The 22,588-nt window shown below is 48.5% G+C and overlaps 3 protein-coding genes across 6 annotated transcripts; 1 reads left to right on the forward strand and 2 right to left on the reverse strand.

Moving 5' to 3' along the window:
- Positions 1 to 20: 20 nt before the first annotated feature.
- tpcn3 (two pore segment channel 3) lies at positions 21 to 9,918 on the reverse strand. The gene is made up of 19 exons (XM_076051297.1): positions 9,658 to 9,918; positions 7,966 to 8,048; positions 7,651 to 7,765; positions 7,418 to 7,546; positions 6,720 to 6,836; positions 6,402 to 6,520; positions 6,200 to 6,301; positions 5,987 to 6,113; positions 5,661 to 5,865; positions 4,872 to 5,016; positions 4,548 to 4,733; positions 4,144 to 4,208; positions 3,907 to 3,994; positions 3,748 to 3,817; positions 3,206 to 3,425; positions 2,389 to 2,479; positions 1,918 to 2,031; positions 1,124 to 1,227; positions 21 to 324 (listed from the first exon to the last, which is right to left on the reverse strand). The coding sequence occupies exons 1-19, from the start codon at positions 9,724 to 9,726 to the stop codon at positions 203 to 205; spliced, it is 2,271 nt and encodes a 756-aa protein (XP_075907412.1). The 5' UTR covers positions 9,727 to 9,918; the 3' UTR covers positions 21 to 202.
- Positions 9,919 to 11,994: 2,076 nt separating this feature from the next.
- On the reverse strand, positions 11,995 to 16,492 carry pgap4 (post-GPI attachment to proteins GalNAc transferase 4). Of its 4 annotated transcripts, none has more exons than XM_076051300.1 (3): positions 16,299 to 16,491; positions 15,059 to 15,408; positions 11,995 to 13,371 (listed from the first exon to the last, which is right to left on the reverse strand). In XM_076051300.1, exon 3 carries the CDS (start codon positions 13,314 to 13,316, stop codon positions 12,111 to 12,113), a length of 1,206 nt encoding a protein of 401 aa, XP_075907415.1. In that variant the 5' UTR covers positions 13,317 to 13,371; positions 15,059 to 15,408; positions 16,299 to 16,491; the 3' UTR covers positions 11,995 to 12,110. The 4 variants fall into 4 exon arrangements, with proteins under 4 accessions (XP_075907415.1, XP_075907414.1, XP_075907416.1 ...); XM_076051299.1 differs by having other exon boundaries at positions 15,059 to 15,413; XM_076051301.1 differs by lacking the exon at positions 15,059 to 15,408 and having other exon boundaries at positions 16,299 to 16,492.
- Positions 16,493 to 18,696: 2,204 nt separating this feature from the next.
- Positions 18,697 to 22,057, forward strand: LOC142904887 (myelin and lymphocyte protein-like). Its single transcript, XM_076051261.1, has 4 exons — positions 18,697 to 18,901; positions 20,383 to 20,550; positions 20,665 to 20,790; positions 20,876 to 22,057. The coding sequence occupies exons 1-4, from the start codon at positions 18,812 to 18,814 to the stop codon at positions 20,948 to 20,950; spliced, it is 459 nt and encodes a 152-aa protein (XP_075907376.1). The 5' UTR covers positions 18,697 to 18,811; the 3' UTR covers positions 20,951 to 22,057.
- Positions 22,058 to 22,588: the final 531 nt, after the last annotated feature.

A 22,588-nucleotide genomic window follows, 5' to 3' on the forward strand; every position in this document is an offset into this window, starting at 1 on the left:
CGAAAAAACAAAAGCATGGCTCATGAGTAAATATTCTTTATGGGAAAATACAGATTTTTTTGTGGGTATCTTTGTACGGAAGAGTATAAAAAAAGTACAACAGAACACGGACGAGGCAATAAGGCACGGCGGCAAAAAATAATAATAATAATAACAACAACGATGATGATGATGATGATGGAGCTGCTTTGTGGACGTTGCTTCACTCTGGATGGAACGACGGGTTGGAGAAATTCGGCTCGAGGTCGTCGGGATCGGCCGAGTCTTCCGGGTCCAGGTCGGCCTCAAACATCCGCTGCAGCAGGGCGTCCACGGTGCGATAACCTGGAGGACGGACGGAGGGGAAAGGACAGAGACACCTGGGTCACCTGCTGCTGCTGCTGCTTCAACTGGGACTGCAGCAGCAGCAGCAGCAGCAGCAGCAGCAGCAGCAGCAGTAGAATAGATGTACTTTATTGATCCCAAATTGCGTGGTTTCCCAATTTGGGATCAATAAAGTACATCTATTCCATTCTATTCTACTCTATACCTGCTGCTGCTGCTCTGGTTGAAGCTGCGGGGAAAGTGGGCGTGGCCCGACGTCACCCACAACCTTGCACAAGGTACGCTAATGGTATTTCTTTACCTTGTTTTATTTTTGTTTGTTTTTTTTAAATCAAAGTTGGATCACGGTGAGGTCACAGCAGTAAAGGCCTTTCAGGTTTCCCACCTCACTTGCGTATTTCTCCTCTCTTTCTCTTTATCAAGAGAGACACAGGTATGTATTTATTCTATTTTTTTGATACTGTTATGTGCAAATATATAAATAAATGAAGTCTCAGTATTTCCTGCCTGCAGCCATCAGGCTGCACAACTGCACTCAATGAAAGAACATCCGCTCTACACTGATTTACTTGTCAATCATTGCGTAGAGCTTACTCTATAAATATATTTATTTTATTCCTTTATGTCTTCTTAATTCATATAATGTTCATTCTCTTGCCCTATGCGGTTGCTGTAATTCTGTGGGATTTATGAGGGCGTTCTAACTCACTAACTAAAGTCCTTCATAAGCCAAAATCAGGTGACTCAGATGTTCTGGTCAGGACGGCATTATTGTGCCGCGTCACTCGTTATGACTCACGTTTAGAAGCGATTTTAAACATCAGCGCCGGCCTGCTGTCTGGTGATTGGTCGGCTGTCTGCTCGCTGTCCATGGCGCTGACCAAGTTATCGTCCAACTTCTCCCTGGATGGACCAAACGATATCAGAGTCTGAGACTAACAAGAGAGAGAAGTGCTGTGTCTCAATTCAGGGTCTGCACCCTTCAAACCGAGCGTCCTCCGTCTGAAGGAAGCGTTCTTCGAGGACCCGGCCTAGAAGGACGGACCAAACCCCGCCTCCCCATAACCACATGGGACGGTCGAGCCCTCGGCGTATTTTCTCGTTGTGTCACCGCCGTTCCCTCCTGCTGGCCAACCCCGGAAGTGACGTTTTTAATAGCATCAAGCTAACCATTGGTTCGCCATCTAACGATGTCGTTCGATATTCAAATAAGTAAAAACCTACGTTAAAACTGCATATTTTATGTGAAATTTCAATACTTAAATTTATATGAAGTGTCTTTACCAGAACATGCCGCTAATTTCAGCTGACTTCCCAAGATCTCACGATGCTTTGCAGCAGTAAGGCTAAAGTACGTGAAGGATAGTAGCGGTGCATCCTTGGAATCGGCTAAAACGAGGGCGCATTCCGAGTACGCATTTTGAGCGTCCTAAGAACCCTTGGGAATTTGGACAAGCCTTCGCGCAGTGCTATGACGCAACTTCCTTTCAAAATGTGCAGACCCTGAATTGAGACACAGCAATGGACTCTGTGTGTGTGTGTGTGTGTGTGTGTGTGTGTGTGTGTGTGTGTGTGTGTGTGTGTGTGACTGACTGAGCCACGCCCAGCTCCAGCTCCTCAATCTTCTTCTCCAGCGATGTCTGCAAGTCGCTCTTCTCCAGCGAGTACTCCACGAAGAAGGCCTCCAGGACAAAGGCCACGAAGATGCTGAAGGACAAAAGACAGGAAGTGATGCGTCATCGTCATCATCGCACCCTGGACCTCTCGCACTGCAGGGGGACGCACTGGCCTGCAGTGTAATTATATATGGCCTGCGAAGCAATACAAAATCACTACTAGAGCTGACTAGCCGCTATTATACAGCACATGTACTGCTAATACTACAAATCCCAGAATGCTCTGCAGGTATTTTGGCACATCAATCAGGACCAGGACGTTCATTAAAGAAAATTATTATGACTTAATAGGGTTATTGTTGTTATTTTATTTTCAATGTTGGCGACTCTGTCCAAAGTTTTACATTTTGGCTCCACTGTGTATTTGAGTTTGACACCACTGCCTTACTTGATGATGATAATGACAACCACAATGTGGAAGAGGACGAAGAAGATCCGGGCCGACTTGTGAGTGACTGAGGCGAAGCCGCTGCTGAGAAGTGGGCGAAGGTCAAGGAAGTAGCTTCCTGAGACAGGAAGTGACATCACTGGTAGACACTGCTTGCATCGCAGGGGCAGAAATAACACTCTTTTTGGGTGTCAAAAGTTTAATTCACTCGGTACGGTTTTACCTTTACACTGCAGTGACACCTATTGTCCACTAGGTGGCGCATTTATGTTTTGTTTTTTTGCTGTAAAACAAATTTCACTCTTTCTGCGACGCAAGCTAGGTGAAATCAGGCGCCTCTCAGTGGCCAACGCAGCATTTTATTATGGTCTCCATCATTTTAAAGAATTAATTTACATCAGGAGTTTTCAACAAAAAAAGGTAATTTTCACTCATAAATACGCCCTTTCATTAAAGGTCCAGTGTGTAAAATTTGGCTTAATTCATGATTTTTATGATGGAAAAAGCTTAACATAATGGCCATAAATACTTTAATAAAAGTGTATACTCGCAGTACAATGAAAGTAATTTGTTTTTAAAAGAGCGTGATCTAAAATGTAACCACTTGATGCCGGTGTTTCTAATTAGAAATCTCCAAATATTACACACTGGACCATTAAAAGACAGAGGACTCGTGTTTTTCACGACAAGTTAGCGCCGTCACCACGAGCCACAACAATGGCCTTTAGCCTGGATAATGGAAAGCTAACACCTGGCCAACCAGAGCTACTCAGACAGACAGACAGACGGACGGACGGACAAGTGTCAGGAAGGATATCATGCCACTGGTTGACGACAGTGAGCTCCACCAGCAGGATGAAGGAGGACGCAACATCGTTGAAGTTGTTCTTGCAGTAGTTGAGCTGGGCAAAGGCCGTGTTGTTCAGCCGAGGGTTCCCGCAGTAGAAGGCGGCCGGGTCGCCGGAGCCCCTGTCGAAGAAGGTCACCTTGCCCTTGAACAGCTCCATCCCCACCATGGCAAATATGTAGTAGACCACCTGGAGGGGGGGGGGGGGGGGGGGGGGGGGGGGTACAGCGAGTTAACAGAGTCAACGTCTTCTAGCAGCTGGAGGTCAGTGAAGTTGCAGCCTTGTGTCTGAGGAGATGAATTAGCAGCTGGTTGTAGCAGCTAGATTCAACAGGTGGGTTAGCAAATGGATTAGCAGCTGCTTGCCACAGCTGGATTGAGCAACTGGATGTAGCAGATGGATTAGCATCTGGTTGCCACAGCTGGATTAGCCGCTGGATGTTGCAGCTGGATTAGCATCAAGATTAGGATTAGCAGATATATTAGCAGATATCAGTGGCGCCACCACTCACAATGATGAGCTGTCCAAAGGTGAGGATGGCTGGCCCGATCCGGATCAGGGTGTTGATGATGGTGCGAAACCTAGCGGACACGGTTAGCCGTGGTAAATTGAGAGGCGGCGAGATGCATCCAATCACCATTGAGCGGCGGACAAAATCAGAAGCAGGAACCTCTTGATGCTGTCGACCACCCGGAGCAGTCTGAGGACTCGCAAGATGAAGACGATGTCCAGGATCTGTCGGCTGCTGTAGCCTCCCGCTGCGGCCACAAAAAACACAAATCAGCAGCATGAGGGCAGACGACGAGGTTTGTGGTTTTATTATTATTATTATTTTTATTTTTACAAGTATATTATATTACGTATAAATATTTATTTTATGTATGTGCGGACAAAAATCGAAACTCACTGGACTTGATGGCTGAGTTGATAATAGTGGCAATGAGCGCCGAGACCACGATGATGGTGTCGAACCTGAAACCCCAAAAACAGACACAGTGATAGGCAGGGTTCCCCGGTGGCCACTGGCGATACTGCAGCGCAGCTGACAAAGAAAATATACTTGATCTTGATGTTCTTTAGTCCTTTGCATAATTTTATCTCAGATGTTGGAAACTAATTTGTGCCTCACACGTGGCTGCTGCTCCTCATTTTCAATGCTTTTTTAATGCCCTTATCCACTGCTTATTAATAGGGATGTCCCAATACCACTTCTACAAAGAACGAGTAGAGTTCGAGCAATTTCATTTCAGTACTCAGTGATACTGATGCTAAGTACTTGATAAGGCCATTGCACTTCATAGAACTCCTCACCAGTTCCAGAAGCTGTGTCGGGAGAAGAAGGCTCGCGGCTCCACCACGTAGAGCTTGAGCAGGATCTCCAGCAGGTAGAGGGCCAGGAAGGCCCACTCCGAGTCGGCGATCACCGGGTTCTCCTCGTCCAGCCCGATGAAGATGGCGTTGACCAGGATGATCAGGTCGTATGCCACCACAAAGGCACTGTGGCGGCGGCCAAGAAATTGGCCATTCGGTCAATTTCAAGCCAATCAGCCACAGGCTTTGATCGGCTCAGTAGTGACGAATGGACAGTTTGTGTGTGTGTGTGTGTGTGTGTGTGTGTGTGTGTGTGTGCCTCACCGGTGTTGGACCAGTCGGCAGAGGAGGCGGCTGGGGGCCGACAGGTAGAAAGTGGGGCACAGGTGGAGAAGGGGGTGTGGCCTGGACTTGAGTGCGATGACCTCGATGTTGAGGAGGTCGGCGAGCTGAACGAACGCTGCCTTACCTGGACGGCAAACCCAGACAGTGTGGGGGAACGATGAGTTAGAATTTCATTGCATTTCAAAACAAACGATGACTGTAATGTAAACCTTACCAGTAAATAAAAAAAACTTTGTCTGGGTTGAGTGCACGCTGGCGCGCCCGGCTGCCTCTACTCAACCGTAACCATGAGCGTTTTTTACGGCCTGTCTACGCTCTCTCTACTGGGATTCTAAACCCTCCGCTCTCATCTGACCATCTTTATTTGTGTTGTCATTGCTCCGTGCTTTGTGTTAGTAGGCTAACTTTAGCCTGCCTGCTCGGCTCACCACCTGGCTCCATGTTCTAGCCTCTCCGCCGCGCTTCATGGCAGGCTAAAGTTGTTCCATTTTATTCTCTCTTTTCTTTTAATTATTTATTACTTAGTCTTTTACTGCATGAAGCTTTTATCTGTTGCTTTATTGCGTGTGTGTGAGTGCGTGCATGTTTGTGTGAATAGGCGAGTGCAAGTGTGTGTGTGTATGCCCGAGAGCGAGTGCGTGCGTTTGTGTGCGTGCACGTATGTGCATGTGTGTGTATGTGCACGCGTATTTGTTTGCGTGTGCGTTCATGTGATGTGTGTATGCGCTTGTTTGTGTGCGCGAGTGTGTGTGTATCTGCACGCAGTACCGATGCGTCCCTGGTTCTTGTCATCGCAGACGCTCCACAGCAGCTCCCGGTGGGCGCTGTTGAAGTCGGGCTGCACCCGCTGCACCAGCTGGTTCCAGTCGGCCCGGCTCACCACAGGCCCCTCCCCCTCCCGCTGCTGCTGCAGCACCGCGAAGGCCCGCACCATCTTGTGCCTCTTGGCTCTGACCAGCTGCCGCATCTCCTCCTAGTGGCCACAGAGTGAAGCTGCGCTGAAGAAACCAGAAAAGGCCAAGGAGACAAAAAAAAAACCTGGCGCCTGCAGTGGCGGCGCCTGGCCAACAGGAGCCACTAATGTGAGGAGGCACCTTGAGGTACTTCTTGTAGTTGTTGTAGACGACGGCGAGGAAGACGGACATGAAGATGTAGGTGTTGACCAGGAGGTGCAGAATGAAGAAGATGGCAAAGAAAGAGCTGGAGTTGTACGCCGGCATCCTGCAGTGATGGAACAGGATGGAGAAACGCATCACTTCCTGTTTCTCCCCGTCCAAAAATAAATAGCAAAAAGAAAAAAGACTCACATGACATCGGGGCTATTGGCTGTGGTGACCAGGACGTAGAGGTCGAACAGGATGTCCAGGTAGCTGCTGAAGTAGGGGGAGCCGTCCACCGTCTTGAGGCCTCTGCACAGGTACACACACATGAAAACACACGCACACCACCCAGACTAGCACTCGACAGCCAATCAGCAGTGAGCCCCAGGAGGAAGCAGGACTTTCTCACCGTTTCCTGAAGAGCTTCAGCGCTACCAGGGAGAAGATGAGGAGGCTGAACATGAAGAGCAGGAAGACGACCAGGATCTGAGGGAGAGCGTTCCGGATGCTTCTGAAGGCCCTGCGCAGCTACACACACGCACACAAACACACACACACACGCATGCACACACACGCACACAAACACACACACACACGCATGCACACACAGGCACACAAACACGCACATTAGATATGTGGGCGTCATTTACTTGAGTTTTAAACATGAGGCGAGAGGCCTGTCGTTGGGCCGCCTTGAGGTGCGGTGAACGCAGCTCGTCGCACCCACCTGCCGTCCCTCGGTCACGTTGACCAGCAGCAGCGGCCGCAGCACCCTGGACCAGCGCACTGCCGAGTGGCCGGAGGCCACCAGGGCACCGTAGATGATCATGTCGATGAGCGAAAGCTGGGAAGCACACACACACACACACACACACACACACACACACACACACACACACACACACACACACACACACACACACACACACACACACACACATCAACTTCCTGTGCTGTTCGACTGACAGCTGACTGGTAACTGTTCCACCAGGAGGCTCCGCCCCCTACCGCTGCTATGCACATGGTCACATGACCATGCTGAGGTCACATGACCGTGCTGAGGTCAGCAGGAAGGTGCAGGGAGTCTTTGTGCTGACAAGGCGCCATCCCGGTCTAAAGGTCGTTACACAACCAGGACCGAGTGCCTCCTCAGCAAGTCGTAAAGCAGGAAGTGACTGTGCCTTGGCCAGCCTGTGACAGGAAGTGCTGTCACTGGCTTCCTCTGAATCAGCCAATCAAACAGTGGCTCGTTGTGGGGGAGGGAGAGGGTGGGATTCGGGGCTTCTAAAGAGACCCAAAATGTGTTTGCCTCTTGCCGTTTCCTGCTTCCCTTCCTGCTCTCTAGAACACTGGCAGTGGGGGCAGGGTAGCAGTAGCAGTTCCACACTGGTGACTCCACCCCCCCACCAGAGAAGCCCCTCCTACCACAATGATGACGATGATGCAGAGGTTCTTGGGGTCCTTCCAGAACTTCTCCCGGGGGATAACGCGGGCATAGTGGACCAGCCGGATGGTGAAGACCAGCAGACACAGCAGCTCCACCAACATGGTGGCCTGTAGGGGGCGACAACAGCGCGGATAGCGTCATTGTGGGGTGTGTGTGTCTGTGTGTGTGTCTGTGTGTGTGTTTGTGTGTGTGTGTGTGTGAGCATGCGCACCCAGATGGGAACGGGGACGACAGCCGGGTCCTCAAAGATCGCCAGACACAGGTCGACCAGGATGAAGCTGTAGACCAGAACCTGAGGGAGCCAGTGGTTGTAGCGCAGATACAGGCTGACACACACACACACACACACACACACACACACACACACACACACACACACACACACACACACACACAGTGGAAAAACACTGTTATTTGTCAGCATCAGTGCATGATTCCACTTTAGCAGCTATCAGATCAGACTCTGTGTGTGTGTGTGTGTGTCTGTGTGCGTGCACGTGTGTGCGTGTCTGTGTGTCGTGCTCACCTCACAGCCTGTGGCGACGTGTCGAAGAAGATGTTCCTGTTGTACTGAGCGTCCGACACGTAGATGGAGGCCAGCTCGAACTCCTGAAACACAGAAGGCACGGGGTTTCATTCATTGACTGACTGATTGATTTTTTTTTTTCATTGATATTTTTAATTTCTACTTGGTTCCTGCCACGGCAAAACATCAGGTGTCACATTGGAGCCTAAAGGAAGAGAAACTGAAGGCTCGAAACTGACACGGTTCTCACTGCTGCGGCACCTGCAGGTGACCAGAAAGAACACCGAGGCTCAATCAAAAGAAAAAGGGTGGGCAAACGTGGCCCGTTAAGCTTATTCATCCAGTCCACCAAAGTTAAAGAAATTATAATAATAGTAAGTAAGTCATAAAATAGCAGTATTTCAACCATTTTTTTTTTTAAATGTTTCAAGAGTCATTTCAATAAAGACATATTTTGTTGGAACTTTGCATTTGTTCATTTTCAGTTGACAATAAAGCAATGTTTTCTACCTGCCTATCCCATGATATGTTTTCCTCCTATGAGACGGGTCAGCTAATCACTCATTCCATCTGCTCCCGTTTCGGCAAATTTTAGAACCCATTGTGGCCCACCAATCTAAAGGTTTGCCCATCCATGCGCTTACGTGTGTTAGCACGATGCTAACACAGCTCATCCCAACGTAACGACCATTTGTGTGAACTACAGCCTTAGCCGGAGCGAAACATATACATTTTTTCTGATCAATATCACCGCTCTTCTCGTTTTCATGTTCAGTTTTGAGCGACGTGATTTGATCAATCGGTGGCCCGTTAAGTTATCACATCTCCTAAAGGAGCACAATGTTGGCCTTCCCATATCTTAATGTGTGTCATTGTCGTTGTTTTTTTTGTGATGTGTAATTTATCGCTGCAGTCAAACCATCAGTATGCAGCCAACCTGCTGTGAGATCAATAAAAAAAAAACAACACAGCATACAAGTCCAAATAAAACAAAGTTAAAGCAAAGACGTTCTACCCCATGCCTCAGTTATCACACCCCAACAGTCAGACTTCCCTTTTTGTTTCACGCTACTTCTAGTTCCTCCACTCTATCAGTTCCAGCAGCAGTTATTACCTATTTTATTTCAAACAGGGCCCACCTAAGTCAAATGCAACCCTTACATTACTTGACCCAAGTTTTCAATCATAAAGGCAGTGAAAGGAATGAGTTTGAACACCCACAGTCAGCGCTACCTCCCTGTGGGAAGTCATTATGGAAAATTGAACTTCATCTCCAAGTTTTTCCTTCTTTTTCTTGATCCTTTTCTGAGTTTTGCCTTCGTAGTTTTGTTGTCAAGCTGAACCAGAGACCGAGATCGAACTTGATCTGACCGATGTGCCATTTCTGTTTGTTTATATGTTCGTTTTCAATAAATTAAACAAGCTTTAAGTGGCGCTGCAGCCAGAGTGGTGGTGGTGGTGGTGGTGGTGGTGGTAGGGGGTCCATTCAGTGCCTCCACCCTGTTAATTATGCAATTAAGGCAATTCATCTCCAAATGAATCGATCAGAAGCAGGATTTAAAAGACCTGTTGGCAGCGGCCATCACTTTACTGCTGCGATCATGTGAAGCACACACACACACACACACACACACACACACACACACACACACACACACACACACACACGCACGCACGCACGCACGCACGCACCTCCCTGGTCCTCTCTGGACTCCCTCCGTTCGGCACCGTCTCTTCTCGGCTCCTCTCCGGTTCCGACATCTCGTGAACTTCCAGCTGGACCTGCTGGAGTTTCGGTCGAGTCGAGTCGAGTCGAATCGAGCGGACGGCGCGTGAGTTCGTGCTCGCGCGCGCGTGTGAACGAGTGTGTGCGGGCTGTCAGCGTACGTCCATCCTCCCCCCCCCGTCCGTGCTGCTCACAGTCACACTTCGTTCGTCCTCGGTTCAGGACGGGTGGGGGGGAAGAGGGGAGAGGGGAGGAGGGGGAGGGGGCAGGAGCGGCAGTGACGTGGACACTGTTGGACCTCCGGTTCCGTCGGGGCAGAACTTGTGTCCGTCTGCCATCGAGTCTGGGCGGAGTGAGACTGAGCGACACAACAACGACAGTAGCAGCAGCAGCAGCAGCAGCAGCAACAATAACACACACACTCACAGGAACGCACAACTGTTCAGAACAAGATTAAAAAACAAAACAAAACAAAACGGAAACAAAAAACAAAATCTTGTGTCTCATGTGGGCGTTTACGAGCGTCTTCGCGGACAGAGAATGCAGGACGAGTGTCACGTGACCGCGGAGAAACGGAAACACACACACACACACACACACACACACACACACACACACCATGGATGTTTTTCTTTTATTCCCCAGTGGCCAATCGTGGTACTGCAGCAAAGAATAAAACTCCTATTGGGCCCCAAAAAGCATTTTATTCTAGACCACAATACAAAATTAAAGGCCTGTGAGACGGCTGACAGGACGATTGTGACCTAAAACGCGTTTCATGGCAAATATTTATATTGCAGATGTTTCAGTTATGATTTTTCTACTTTTTAATATACACATATATATCAAGGCCAGAAAATCACCAGAAAAAAGTTTTGTATCGCCAGCGTGACGTCACGGCGTTGTACGTGCTGCTGTGTCTCGACTCGTTCTGATTGGATGATGCGTCTTGATGTATTGCGGGAGCTAAAGAGGCATGGTGTGAAGTACGCATGCTTTATGCGCCCTCGAATGCGAAAGACGAAAACGTTTTCGGCGTCTGCCGATTTTGGAGTCACATTGGAGTCTGGTGGCCCGGCACACACACACACACACACACACACACACACACACACACACACACGCACGCACACAACGGCCGAGAGAAAGTGTGTGTGTGTGTGTGTGTGGGGTGAGGGGGGCGGGGCGTCACTCCCCATCGCGTTGGTTTGTTTATCACGGTGACGTCACGACTGCAAACATCTCGCGTCTTCTCTCGCACCCCTTTAAGCTCTGCTGCCCCCTACTGGGCACTCTGTCGATCTACGTGGGGAGTGAAAAGGTCAGGCCACGTCTCACAGCCTCACCGCCACCTCCTGGGCAGGAAATGTCATGGCAGTCTGGATTCTCTTCAGAAGAAGAAGAGTGAAGTGATTGAAGTGCTGGGAAAACAAATTGTTAAGAATAAGTGTGGCTGTTCCACTTTTATTGGATACATTTTATCTCCAAAAGTGACAAAAACACTGCAGAAGTAAACTGAGCTTTGAAAAATCAAACAGAAAAGGTGCTAAACAAAAAAGTCATTTTTAAAATGCATCTCCGAACAATCCAGCATTACAGTTGAAACCAAGAGTTTACCAGCAGATCAGATCTTTTCGCATATATACTTGAGAAAGAAAATCCTAATTTTCTATCTTACAGCTGTGATAAATCTGAGATCAGTTCAGCTCATTGGTTCCCATGAAGAAGGCAAACTTTAGCTCCGCCTTCATCATCATCACCATCACTGTCATTATCACTTTCAGCAGAATTAACAGCAGCTCAAACTGATGTCATTGCAATTAGCCCCGCCCCCAAACGATAGCAGACCCCCCCTCCCCCCCCACCCAAAAAAAGAGCAGCTTTTCACTAAAGAAAAAAAATCATTCAGGTCACCTGACACTAATAACAGACGGGAGGAGAGGGGGCGTGGCAGTGCTCCTCCCTCCTTCAGCCTGTACAGCAACACACAGGTGAGGGGTGCCCCCTGGTGGCTGGACAAGCTGATAAACGTTTTAGCAAAACAAGCTAAAAAAAAAAAAACAACCTTACAAATATAGCTGCTGGTGCAGGCGATCATGACTGCTCATCTTATGGATACATATATATATATATATATATATATATATATATATATATATACACATATATATGTATATTATATATTGCCCCACCCACCACACCCCATCCAGTCAGGATGGGTCCAGCATGAGAACAGGTGGGCAGTAGCCACCGTGGCAGCAGGACAGGGTCAGAGGTCAACCCCCCCCCCCCCCCCACACACACACACACACCTCCAGCCCCACCCACCACACCCCATCCAGTCAGGATGGGTCCAGCATGATGAGAACAGGTTTGGCAGTAGCCGCTGTGGTAGCAGACGGGAGTCAGAGGTCAGAGGTCAGAGAAGCTTGGGCCGAGCAGGGTTGGGCCTGACGGAGGAGAAGGCCCCAATGTGTGTGACCAGGTTGGGCTCCACGCTGTGGGCGCGCTCCCCCGGCACGCTGCGGGCCAGCCGGTACAGCACCAGGTCCTTGGCGTTGCCCTTGGCGCAGGCGGCGGCCTCCAGGTAGCGGGCGACCCGCAGCGAGGCGTTGCCCGGGAAGAGCATGGCGGGCGTGCAGCACTCGGTGGCGGGCGACACGGCGTAGAACTCCGGCGACAGGCGCCGCAGCTCCAGCAGGTAGTGGCGGCCCAGCAGCTCGGCCGCCGCCATCAGGTAGAGGGTGAAGAAGAGCAGGTGGCCCGGCGACAGCGTGAAGGCCAGCGAGCAGGGTCCGCAGCGGGGCAGCACCAGCAGCAGCAGCATCCCGCCCACCGTGCCCAGCCCCACCCACTCCAGCAGCCGGTACGGCTCCGGGTTCCAGTAGCGCTGCAGCCGCTCTGGGTGGTACAGCTTGATGTAGAGGGTGCGGCGGGCGAAGCGGCGCGACAGCAGCTGTCTCACCACGGGGAAGAAGTCGGGCCTGGGCAGGGCGTCGTCCTCCAGCACCAGCAGGTGGCGGGGCGTGGCCAGCGCCCAGGCCGCCCGCAGGCAGAACACGTAGTCCCGCTTCTCGCGCTCAAAGATGTTGAGCGGCTCGCTCTGCCCACTATCCTCATCTCGCAGGGGGGGGCGCCGCACCACCCGAAAGTGCTTCTCCAGCAGACGAGCGTCGGGGTTGTCCCGGGCGTCGGGCTCCACGTCGCACAGCAGCACCTCGGCGCAGCGCCGGCCGCCACAAGCCGTGGCGCCCGCCACGGCCGCCGCACTCAGCTGCCGCGTCAGCTGCAGCAGGTAGTGGAAGTCCCGCCCCTCCCTGCGGCCCGTGGTGACCACGGTGACCAGCAGCTCGGGCCGCGTTGCCACGTGGGCGAAGGAGGGCGAGGCCGGGGCGGCGCTCTGCCAGTGGCGCAGGGCGTCACCGCCCAGCTGCAGGCTCTCCCGCAGGGCCTCCTCGCTCATGGTGTTCAGGTAGAGCGGCCGCAGGAAGTAGTAGGAGTAGAGCAGCCGGTGGCCAATCAGGGGCAGCAGCACGCAGAAGGTGACGGCCGTGAGCGTTAGCGCCTGCGTGGCGGCGCTCGACCACTGCAGGTGGCGACTGAGGAGTGAGCGCCATCGAGACATCGGGGTGGAGCGGCCAGGAGCCTCGCTGCCCCCTGCTGCTGTGGAGGACTCAGTGCTGCAGACAGAGAGCGAGAGAGAGAGAGAGAGAGAAAAAGATGTCATGGATGCATTACAATGGAATCAAATAGAATAGAACGCCTTAATTAATCCCACATTCAGGAAGATTTTTTTTACATATCCACAGCAACAATGTCTTGCAAAGAGAAGGAAATGATATTAATAAAAAAAAAATACAGAAATAAAAACAAAATAAAATATTTATATAATAATAAAGGAAAAATAAAACAAGATATTTACACCTTATGAACAGTTGGATTATTAACAAGAACTGGATACCAGACTAACGATAAGGCAGCACAGCAGTTTTTTTCAGTGGCCACTTCAGGTACTGTGGGCAAGATCTCACGTGGCCAAAAATGCATTTTTCCCACAGACTATAATACAAAAATAAACCACTGTAAACCGGCTGACAGGACGACCTTTGACCTGAAACAAAGTTCAAAATAAATCTTTATATTGGATCTTTTTTAATCGTGGTCTTTAAATCTTTCCCCAGATTAAGAGGGTTTTTTTGTGTTGCACGCTGCTTTGTCTCTGCTCGCTCTGATTGGTTGACTCATCCGCACGCATCATGCAAAGTTACAAAGGCATGATGGGAAGTGAGACTACTGCACATGCTTTATGGGTCATGTAATACAAAAGTAACCCCTAAAACGTTTTGGGCCACCTCATTGAAATGCCCAGGCAGCCATATTGCACGTGGGGGTATATGGGGGGGGGGGGGGGGGGGTGACGTCAATCCACAGCTGTTTCAACTCCTAAAATAGACTATGACTTAGACTTTCTTTATTGCCACTGAGAAAAGAACACAGCAGTGATTCCTTCCACAACGAAATGTCGTTGCCCGGTTTCCCAATAAAATATCACAACTCAATACATTCATATCAGACTAAAACTGTCTTGAAGGTTGAAGTCCCCTTTGTTTTATGTGGAAGTTGACCTAATGTTTCGGAATTACTTTTTTCACTGACAAGAAAATGGAGAATTTTTAAGAAAACAAGAAGAGCTTGTGGAGGGGAAATTTTCATTTATTTTTTTAATTGTTTTTGGCAGCCACAATTTTGGACTTGATTCACACTGGTGTAACTCTAAACTCAAAGCTAAGGTTTATTTTCTTTGTTTAAAAAAAAAAAAAAAAAAAAAAAAATGTTATGTCAAAATCTTTTTCAATAGAAATACATTTTTATGCTAAATAAATACATCTAAAACTGACTGCATTGGCTACTGTTGCTACATCACAAACAGGACCTAAAAAGTCCCAAATCAGGGCCAGAGAGTTTTACTATAGAAATAGAACAAAGACTACACAAAAAATGGCCAAAAAAGGGCAAAAAACGAACAGTCTTGGTGTAAGAGGTTCACGATTTACGCAATCCTGTCGAGAAACTGACTGACTCTGCTGCTCTATACCTAACACACACACACACACACACACACACACACACACACACACACACACACACACACACACACACACACACACACACACACACACACACACTCCCTGGCCGTCCGTTATTTTGCGCGTGGCGGCCGGATACAGGGAAGCGTGCCGCGTTCCGCGCACGCGGAGGTGGCACGAGGCTAATAAGACGGCGGACGGCAGAGCAACGGGCGGCTAAAAGGCGGCTAACAGCTACAAAAAAGCCCCGAAGAAGAGGAGGAGGAGGAGGAACACTCACGAAGCAGAGTTGAAGCAGCGGTCTCCACAGCACAGCTGTGACGTCACGGCTCCTCTTTTCCGCAGCTGGTCCTGTAATGCTGCGAGTAGACGCGCAGGGACACCTCGCCACCGGGCAGCAGCAGGGGGCGCTGCGGCGCGCACTCAGTGCTGTTGTTATGGGTTTTTGTATTTCTCATCAGTTTGTCTTGACACAACTGAGAAACATCACATGCAAGACAGAGAGAAAAGATGCGGTGTGATGGAAGGTGAGAAGGAAAGAACCACGTGGATCCAGAACAATTCTTTAGTGGCCTTTCTTTCATCTCAACCCGTGCATGGGCCGAGGGCTTCGTCAGGAGACCGCTGGGACTGTCCTCAAGCCCCCTGAGCGCAGGAGAAATAGAATATGAAGAATGAATGAGTGAAACTAAATTCACGGAGCTTGGATTATATTGCAATTTAGAATAGAATAGATGTACTTTATTGATCTCAAATTGAGAAAGTTTGCTGTTGCAGCACTAAAAAAATAAGTAAGTCAGTAAATAAATAAATTAATTACAAGAGACATTCAAGTGAATGTATATGCAAGAAAAAAGAGCAGATGTGCAAAAGAAAACAAGAGCAGATATGCATATTATATTTAAATTTGATTCTGTCAAAAGTTGGCATTGGCAATGGTTGAGCTTCCAGCTTGTTTATGAACCAAATACTTGCGCCTCAACTTGACTTCATTTGTGTTCCAAAAAGGGAAAAAATAAAAAACGCAAGCAAAACAAGAGAGGGACACGGAAAATAAACACAGTGACTGAACAACCTCAAGCAACAGACACGCAACAGATCAGTCCGGGTTCCAGTCGGTGTTAATTTGTGCTTCCTAGTAACGATTAACCACTGGAGCGTCAAACTGGGTACTGTGTACACTGAGAAAACAAGCAGGAAGTAACCTGAGGAAAATGTGACAAATGTAACGCATGACAAGGGTGTATGCAGGGCGGAATATGGCAGTGCCCGACCACGTCGAAGAGCACTGTTCACTTGACGTGTGCGAACTGCCCACCTGTTCTCCTGCACCGGCACGGCACGATTCTTTGGCACCCGGAGAAGTGAGGTAGGAGGCGAGGCTACAGTTGGCTCTAACTCTATCTATCTATATATCTATATATCTATATATCTTATATCTATCTATCTATCTATCTATCTATCTATCTATCTATCTATATCTAATAATAAACAAATAAATAAATACAAAATAGACTCACTTTGGCCGGTCGTAGTTTGTTGCTCGCTGGTGGTCAGATGTGGTCACAGCCAGGCGTCCCAGGTGTGGAGGAACCACTGGGATCAAGGTCTCGTACTACTGTAGGAGGCGTGGCAGAGGCGAGGCAGAGGCGAGGCAGAGTCTTTGAATATTTCACCACAACCCGACTTCCATGTACTCTGCATTCGCAACATAAAGCTGTCTTCCTCTTCACTCCGGTGGCATACATATATATATATATATATATATATATATATATATATATATATATATATATATATATATATATATATATATATATATATATATATATATATTTATTTTTTTTTGTAATAATTATAATATCTAGAGGTCCATATAATATAGACCACTGGAAACCACCCCTTGAGTCAGTATTTGCCTACGTGATCCGCAGGTATACGCCGTCTAACCACCAGAAAAGGTTCCGAATTACCGTACACCCACCAAAAAATGCGCAAAGATACGGATCAGTATATTTTTTTGATCAGTATAATAAACACACTTATTACACACACACACACACACACACACACACACACATATATATGTGTATATATATATATATATATATATATATATATATATATATATATATATATATATATATATATATATATATATATATATCAGTCTTTCACGTTCTCACAGTGCATGGTGGTTCTTGTTTTGTGTTGGTTTGAAGTAACTGCGGCCAGACAGATGTGTACGAGGTTGGAATAAACTAGACTACACCACTGCCTTGAGTCTCCTGTTGTGTCCTCATTAATCTTCTGGAATCCCGGAAATACAGTAAGTTTTTTGACAGCTATTCAGTGCGTGCTGCTTTTGTGAAAGAACAGGTGACAACAGGTTCATCAGCAGTCTCTCATGCAGCGTACAAAGATTTGATTGTTATGATTTATGCAATGACCTAATTGGCATAAAGCAGGTATCCGATGCCTAACACATCTGGAGACAGTTTACAGAGCTCCTCCCACCTCCTCGGTGTCACACCGGTGATCCAGACCAGGCTGAACCAAGCCAGTGACAATCAAGTCAAGACAAATTTTACTTATGGAGCTCATTTTAATGCACAAGGAAAACTCAATGTTCCTCACAAAGTCAGTATAAGTGCAATTGTACAATACAAATAATGAAAACACAGACAAACACACACACAAAGACAGAGAGAGAGAGAGAAGAGAGAGAGGGAGTGTGTGTGTGTGAGAGAGAGAGAGAGAGAGAGAGAGAGGGAGTGTGTGTGAGAGAGAGAGAGAGAGAGAGAGAGAGGGAGAGAGAGGGAGTGTGTGTGTGAGAGAGAGAGAGAGAGAGAGAGAGAGAGGGAGTGTGTGTGTGAGAGAGAGAGAGAGAGAGAGAGAGGGAGAGAGAGAGAGAGAGAGAGAGAGAGAGAGAGAACTAATAAAATCCACTCATAAAAAGAAAAGATAAAGTCTATTTTTAGAAACAACAATCGTAAAAACAACCTAACGGTTCTTTCTGGTGTGCAATCCGAAGGGCTGTGGCTTGTGTCCTGTAGGGGGCGCCGTCGCCGGCTCACCGTGTTGAGCGTTGATCAGATGCTATTGATCCGCTGATGATCATGAAGAATTCAGCAGCTGCACAGTGGCATCGAGTGACACAGAGACAGGTGGCGCTCACCTGGTAACACATCTCACCTGAAGGACACGCCCACTGGACAATGGGTCCGGAGGATGAGCAGGAAGTCACCCGAGGCTCGGGTTACATCACCGAGAGGCAACTAAACCTTGCAGTTGAGGGAGGGAGGTGGGTCGTGGGGGCGGTGGCAGCCAGTACTTCAGGTCAGCGTCCCTCAGGATCCTCAGCTGCTCCTCAGGGCTGAACCAGGACCTGCTCCAGGGTCACTCTCCAGGTTCCGGACATTGTCCAGTGCCCGGGCACCAAGAGCCAGGTGCAGGATCAGGTGGATGACAATAGAAGGTGTCTCACGACCTGTAAATATTTGCTGCACAAGAAAGATGGTTCGTCAAGTTCATCGGATCACGTGATCAGCTCACGTCAATCAATAACATTAACAGAAACCCACGTTTCCCACGTTAGTATGCCGATCGATAATCGATCGAACGGATGGTACACCTACATCATTACATACACACCATACAGACGTTTGTAAAACGCAGCTCTCTAGTTGTGTTGTTGTTGTTGTTGTTGTTGTTGTTGTTGTTGTTGTTGTTGCTTCAGGTGGACGCGATGGGTCGGTTGCCATGGTGAGAAAGTCACGCCACGCCTGCGGTATTACGCTGCTGCTGCTGCTGTGTGTGTGTGTGTGTGTGTGTGTGTGTGTGTGTGTGTGTGTGTGTGTGTGTGTGTGTGTGTGCACGCGCAGCGGTAGCGGGACGGCCTGACGGTGCGAAGCCGGCGGGCGTGTCCCGGGCGGGCGGGCGGTCGGACGGAGGTTCCAGTTTATCCAGTCGCCTCGTCAGTCCGAGCGGCGGCGGCAGCGGCAGCGACAGCAGCAGCAGCAGCAGCAGCAGGATGGCGTCCAACACCGCCGTGATGGGGAACCTGCCCAGCGGAGCCGGGATCTGCACCACCATCCCGGACATCCTGTACCTGCCAGAGCTGGTAAGAGCCTCGGCACACCGATCCACCACTTAGCGAGCAGGTAATTGAGCTGCTGCCGTCACGGACTGGAAACATCCAGCAGACAGACGGAGCCGCGGGACAGTCAAATTCTTGGAGGGTCGGGTCAATTTGTTGCGGAGCTTCAAAACCTTCAACAGTGTCCGCCTTCACCGCAGCAGCTTCTGGTATCGAAGTCCCAAACCTAGCCCTGGAGTTTTGGAGTCCTAGACCCAGTCCTGGAGCCCTGGAGTTCTAGACCTGGACCTGGAGTTTTGGGGCCAATTCCAATTCCTCCCTTAACTCCTCAATCTCAACCCTCGCCCTTAACCCTCAATCTTTGGCCCTCAATCTTGGCCCTCAAAAGTAAGTGTAAGGGCTTAGAAATGGGACACCCCTTAAGTGCAGTTACGTCTTCAGACTGTGGGGGGCGGCCTTACGGCAAAGCTACGTCCAGTCAGTCAAGAAGACGACGACGACGAAAAAGAAGAAGTCCTTCGTCGCTACACAACGAGGTATACAAGTAACGTGTAGCCAGGACCACCGGTCCGGCTGACAAACATCGTAAAGTAATTAATTAATTAAAGTAAATAATCTTTATTAACTAAGAAAATACTTCCATTTGGAGCTCGCTTTTTCATCGCCATCTTTTTCGAAGATATCTTGGCAAAAATACGCAATGCCTTCTGGGTAGCCCTTACTCCCAAGGGTGGTGCCGGAGAATCTCAATATTGAGGGCGATACAGCCCTTAAACTCGTCCCTCAACTTCACGTTCTTAGAATTGGGACAGCACTTGCACCTCGCGGGAGCGCGCATTTTTGAGATTGAGGGTTGAGATTGAGGGTTAAGGGAGGAATTGGAATTCACCCTTAGACCCAGTGCTGAAATTCTGGAGTCCCAGATTCAGTCCTGTAGTTTTGAAGTCCTAGACTCGTTTGTGGAGTCCTAGACCCAGTCATGGAGTTTGGGATTCCTAGACCCAGTTTGGGGTCCTGGAGTCTTAGACTCACTCGTGGAGTTTTTGAGTCATAGCCCCATTTGTGGAGTCCTAGAACCAGTCCGGGAGTCCTGGAGTCCTAGACCCAGTCCTGGAGTTTTTGATTGCTAGAGCCAGTTGTGAAGTCCTTGAGTTCAGACTTAATCCTGGAGTTTTGGAGTCCTACACCCAGACCTGGAGTCCCAGACCCAGAGCTGGGGTTCTGGAGTTTTGGAAGAGCTGCTGGGTGAGGAGGTCAGAGATTACAGCAGCCAGACAGCGGAACCAGTGTAATTCCTGTTGAGCAGCAGTGAGACGAGATGACCAGATAAAATATTTCTAGTATCGCAGTATCACTTGCACACACACACAGACATACACAGCAGGTGGAGGCTGCTGCACCATGAATAATGTAGCCTGTCAATCATCGGAGGTATTGGGTGAAGACCCCGCCCAGTGTCTCGCCGGCTGTGTGTCAGAGGTCACATGATGTGCTCTTTCCCACAGATCTTCGGCGGCCTGGTGTGGATCCTGGTGGCGTGCACGCTGGTGGTGCCGGCCAACCCTCAGGGCTGGGTCATGTTTGTGTCCGTCTTCTGCTTCGTCATGACCTTCATCTGGATGGTTGTGTTCGCCTGCGGGGGGCACCACAACCGCAGCAGCTGGGCCGCAGCTGTGAGTTAAACATTTCCTGCTGTTTCGGCCAGAGCCAGTGAAGAGCGGCAGTGCGTTCAGGGAACGTCTGGAATGTAGCATCTTGCAATGACGCGTCTCTTTGTTGCCTGGCAGGACTTTGTGTACCACGGCATAGCTGCATTTTTCTACCTAAGCGCCTCGGTGGCTCTGGCCAAAGTCACTCTGGACATGAAGGACGGGACCAATTTCCAGAACTACCAGCTGGACATCTCGGCCGTGGTGAGGCAGCAGCAGCAGTGAGTGAAGCAGGTCTGGCCCGCAGCAGGAGTTCTGACCCTGTGTGTGTGTGTGTGTGTGTCACCAGGTGTTCTCCTACGTAGCCACCCTACTCTACTTCATCCATACCATCCTGTCGGCCATCCGTTGGAAGTCCTTCTGAGCGCCTCCTGCTGGCCGAACTGGGTGGTGGCACGTCGCCGTGATTACAGATGTCTGCTCGGTGCTCCACCCTTTCCTGTCGTGGTGCTGCGTTGTCGCATGTCGCTGCTATTTACGTGTTTCTCTGCTTTTGTACTTTTATATGTCCATCATGATGTCTTGAATCAAAACAGGAAGTGAGGTAGGTTTTAACTTGAAGGGGCTTCATTTGTGAATTTGTGAATGCTTTATTGATTTTTTTTGTACACACTGATTAAATAACACCTGCTTGTTGCTACCAAAATGAGTGAGACGCTCATTAGCATTAGCGCAGGTGCCGGTCCACGTCTGGCAGTGGGCGGGGAAACCTGCAGGTTTTGTGACGAAGTGGAAAAGGAATCTCAGAAACACATCATCAGCTCACCTCTTGCAGGAGGAAACACCCTGTCTGGGTGTAAAACACGTGACCTTGATGACCCTGCTCACTTACCAAACCTCCCACAATGCAGCTGTGCACCGCTGTGTAACAGAGCGCACAGCTGAGACTCCTGAGCCACTGTTTTCTCATCTTTACGGCCGAGCGCTGTCTCTGACCAGCGCTCCACCTGCTGGACTGCTGGCAGAACTACAGCTTCTGTCATTCTGATGAAATGGGGTTAGAAACTTCTTTAAAATTTTCTTCCGTCGAATTATTTTGTCTCTTTGGAATGTAAAAAAAAATAAATAAAAAAAAAAAAAAATTGAAAACGTTACATTTTTTCAAAGGAAAAACAAATGTGGCGCTTCTTGGACCATCTGAAGTTTAAACACGAGCAGGAGGAGATGAGGAGGTCAAAAGTCAATCACCCTTATAGCTTTCTGAGCAATTGTATCTGTGTAAATTAGTAACTTTGCAACCACCAGTGAAGCTCCGACCTGCTGTACAATCTCTCAGGAACACAACGCAGACAGACAGGAAGGTCATTGTTCTGTTTGGTTTCACATGTTCTCTTAGCAGCTCCACCTAATGGCTGCAAAGAAATTCATTGTGTCTCTGCAGGCACAAAAAGCATCACATGTTTTAATTTGATTTGTTAATTAATTTACTGGAATTTTAAAATGTATTTCAATAAATTTGTTTATATTTGGACTCTATTCATGCATTTATTTCTATTTCTATTTTAATTAGTTAATGAAACATTGTCAGGGAATTTCTTTTTACAAAAATTGTGACGAGGCTCCACCCCTTGGGGCTCAGCCCTCGAGTCAGATCAACAGTTGTACGCCTAAATGACTAACTTTTTTTTTTTTTTTAAACAAAACAAACTGTAACATAACTGTAACATAACTGTTATTATGTCATTGATTTTTATCATTACATTTTATTTATAATTAAATTCATTTATTTTATCATTAAACATCATTGAATAATTTCATCCAGAGAAAAAAAAACAGGATCACGTCGGCATAAAAGTTCTCTCCAAACATGAAGAACCTGCAGGTCTTCTCAGTCATTCTGAAGCACAGCGTCGCTCTAGCAGCAGATACATTCAGAAGAGCACAAAGCACTGCAAATGTGAATTTCTATGGAGCTGCATCATTATCATCATCAACCCACACGGGGCGGAGCCTCCATCACAAAAATCTCACACCAACTCTGCTCGCTGCCAAGCTACACACA

This window comes from Nelusetta ayraudi, unplaced genomic scaffold (genome assembly GCF_046127955.1).
Source record: "Nelusetta ayraudi isolate G7.1 ecotype Tasmania unplaced genomic scaffold, CSIRO-AGI_Nayr_v1 ptg000134l, whole genome shotgun sequence".
Taxonomy (NCBI): Eukaryota; Metazoa; Chordata; class Actinopteri; order Tetraodontiformes; family Monacanthidae; genus Nelusetta; species Nelusetta ayraudi.

Excerpts from the sequence above, each read along its gene's own strand:
- tpcn3 (XM_076051297.1), bottom strand. The coding sequence starts at position 9,726 with ATGTCGGAACCGGAGAGGAGCCGAGAAGAGACGGTGCCGAACGGAGGG. Across the intron at positions 6,114-6,199 it reads GCCAATAGCCCCGATGTCAT|GATGCCGGCGTACAACTCCA; the intron begins GTGAGTCTTTTT and ends CCATCACTGCAG. Across the intron at positions 1,228-1,917 it reads CTGGAGCTGGGCGTGGCTCA|GGAGAAGTTGGACGATAACT; the intron begins GTCAGTCACACA and ends TGGTCCATCCAG.
- pgap4 (XM_076051301.1), bottom strand. The coding sequence starts at position 13,316 with ATGTCTCGATGGCGCTCACTCCTCAGTCGCCACCTGCAGTGGTCGAGC.
- LOC142904887 (XM_076051261.1), top strand. The coding sequence starts at position 18,812 with ATGGCGTCCAACACCGCCGTGATGGGGAACCTGCCCAGCGGAGCCGGG. Across the intron at positions 18,902-20,382 it reads TCCTGTACCTGCCAGAGCTG|ATCTTCGGCGGCCTGGTGTG; the intron begins GTAAGAGCCTCG and ends TCTTTCCCACAG. Across the intron at positions 20,791-20,875 it reads AGCTGGACATCTCGGCCGTG|GTGTTCTCCTACGTAGCCAC; the intron begins GTGAGGCAGCAG and ends GTGTGTCACCAG.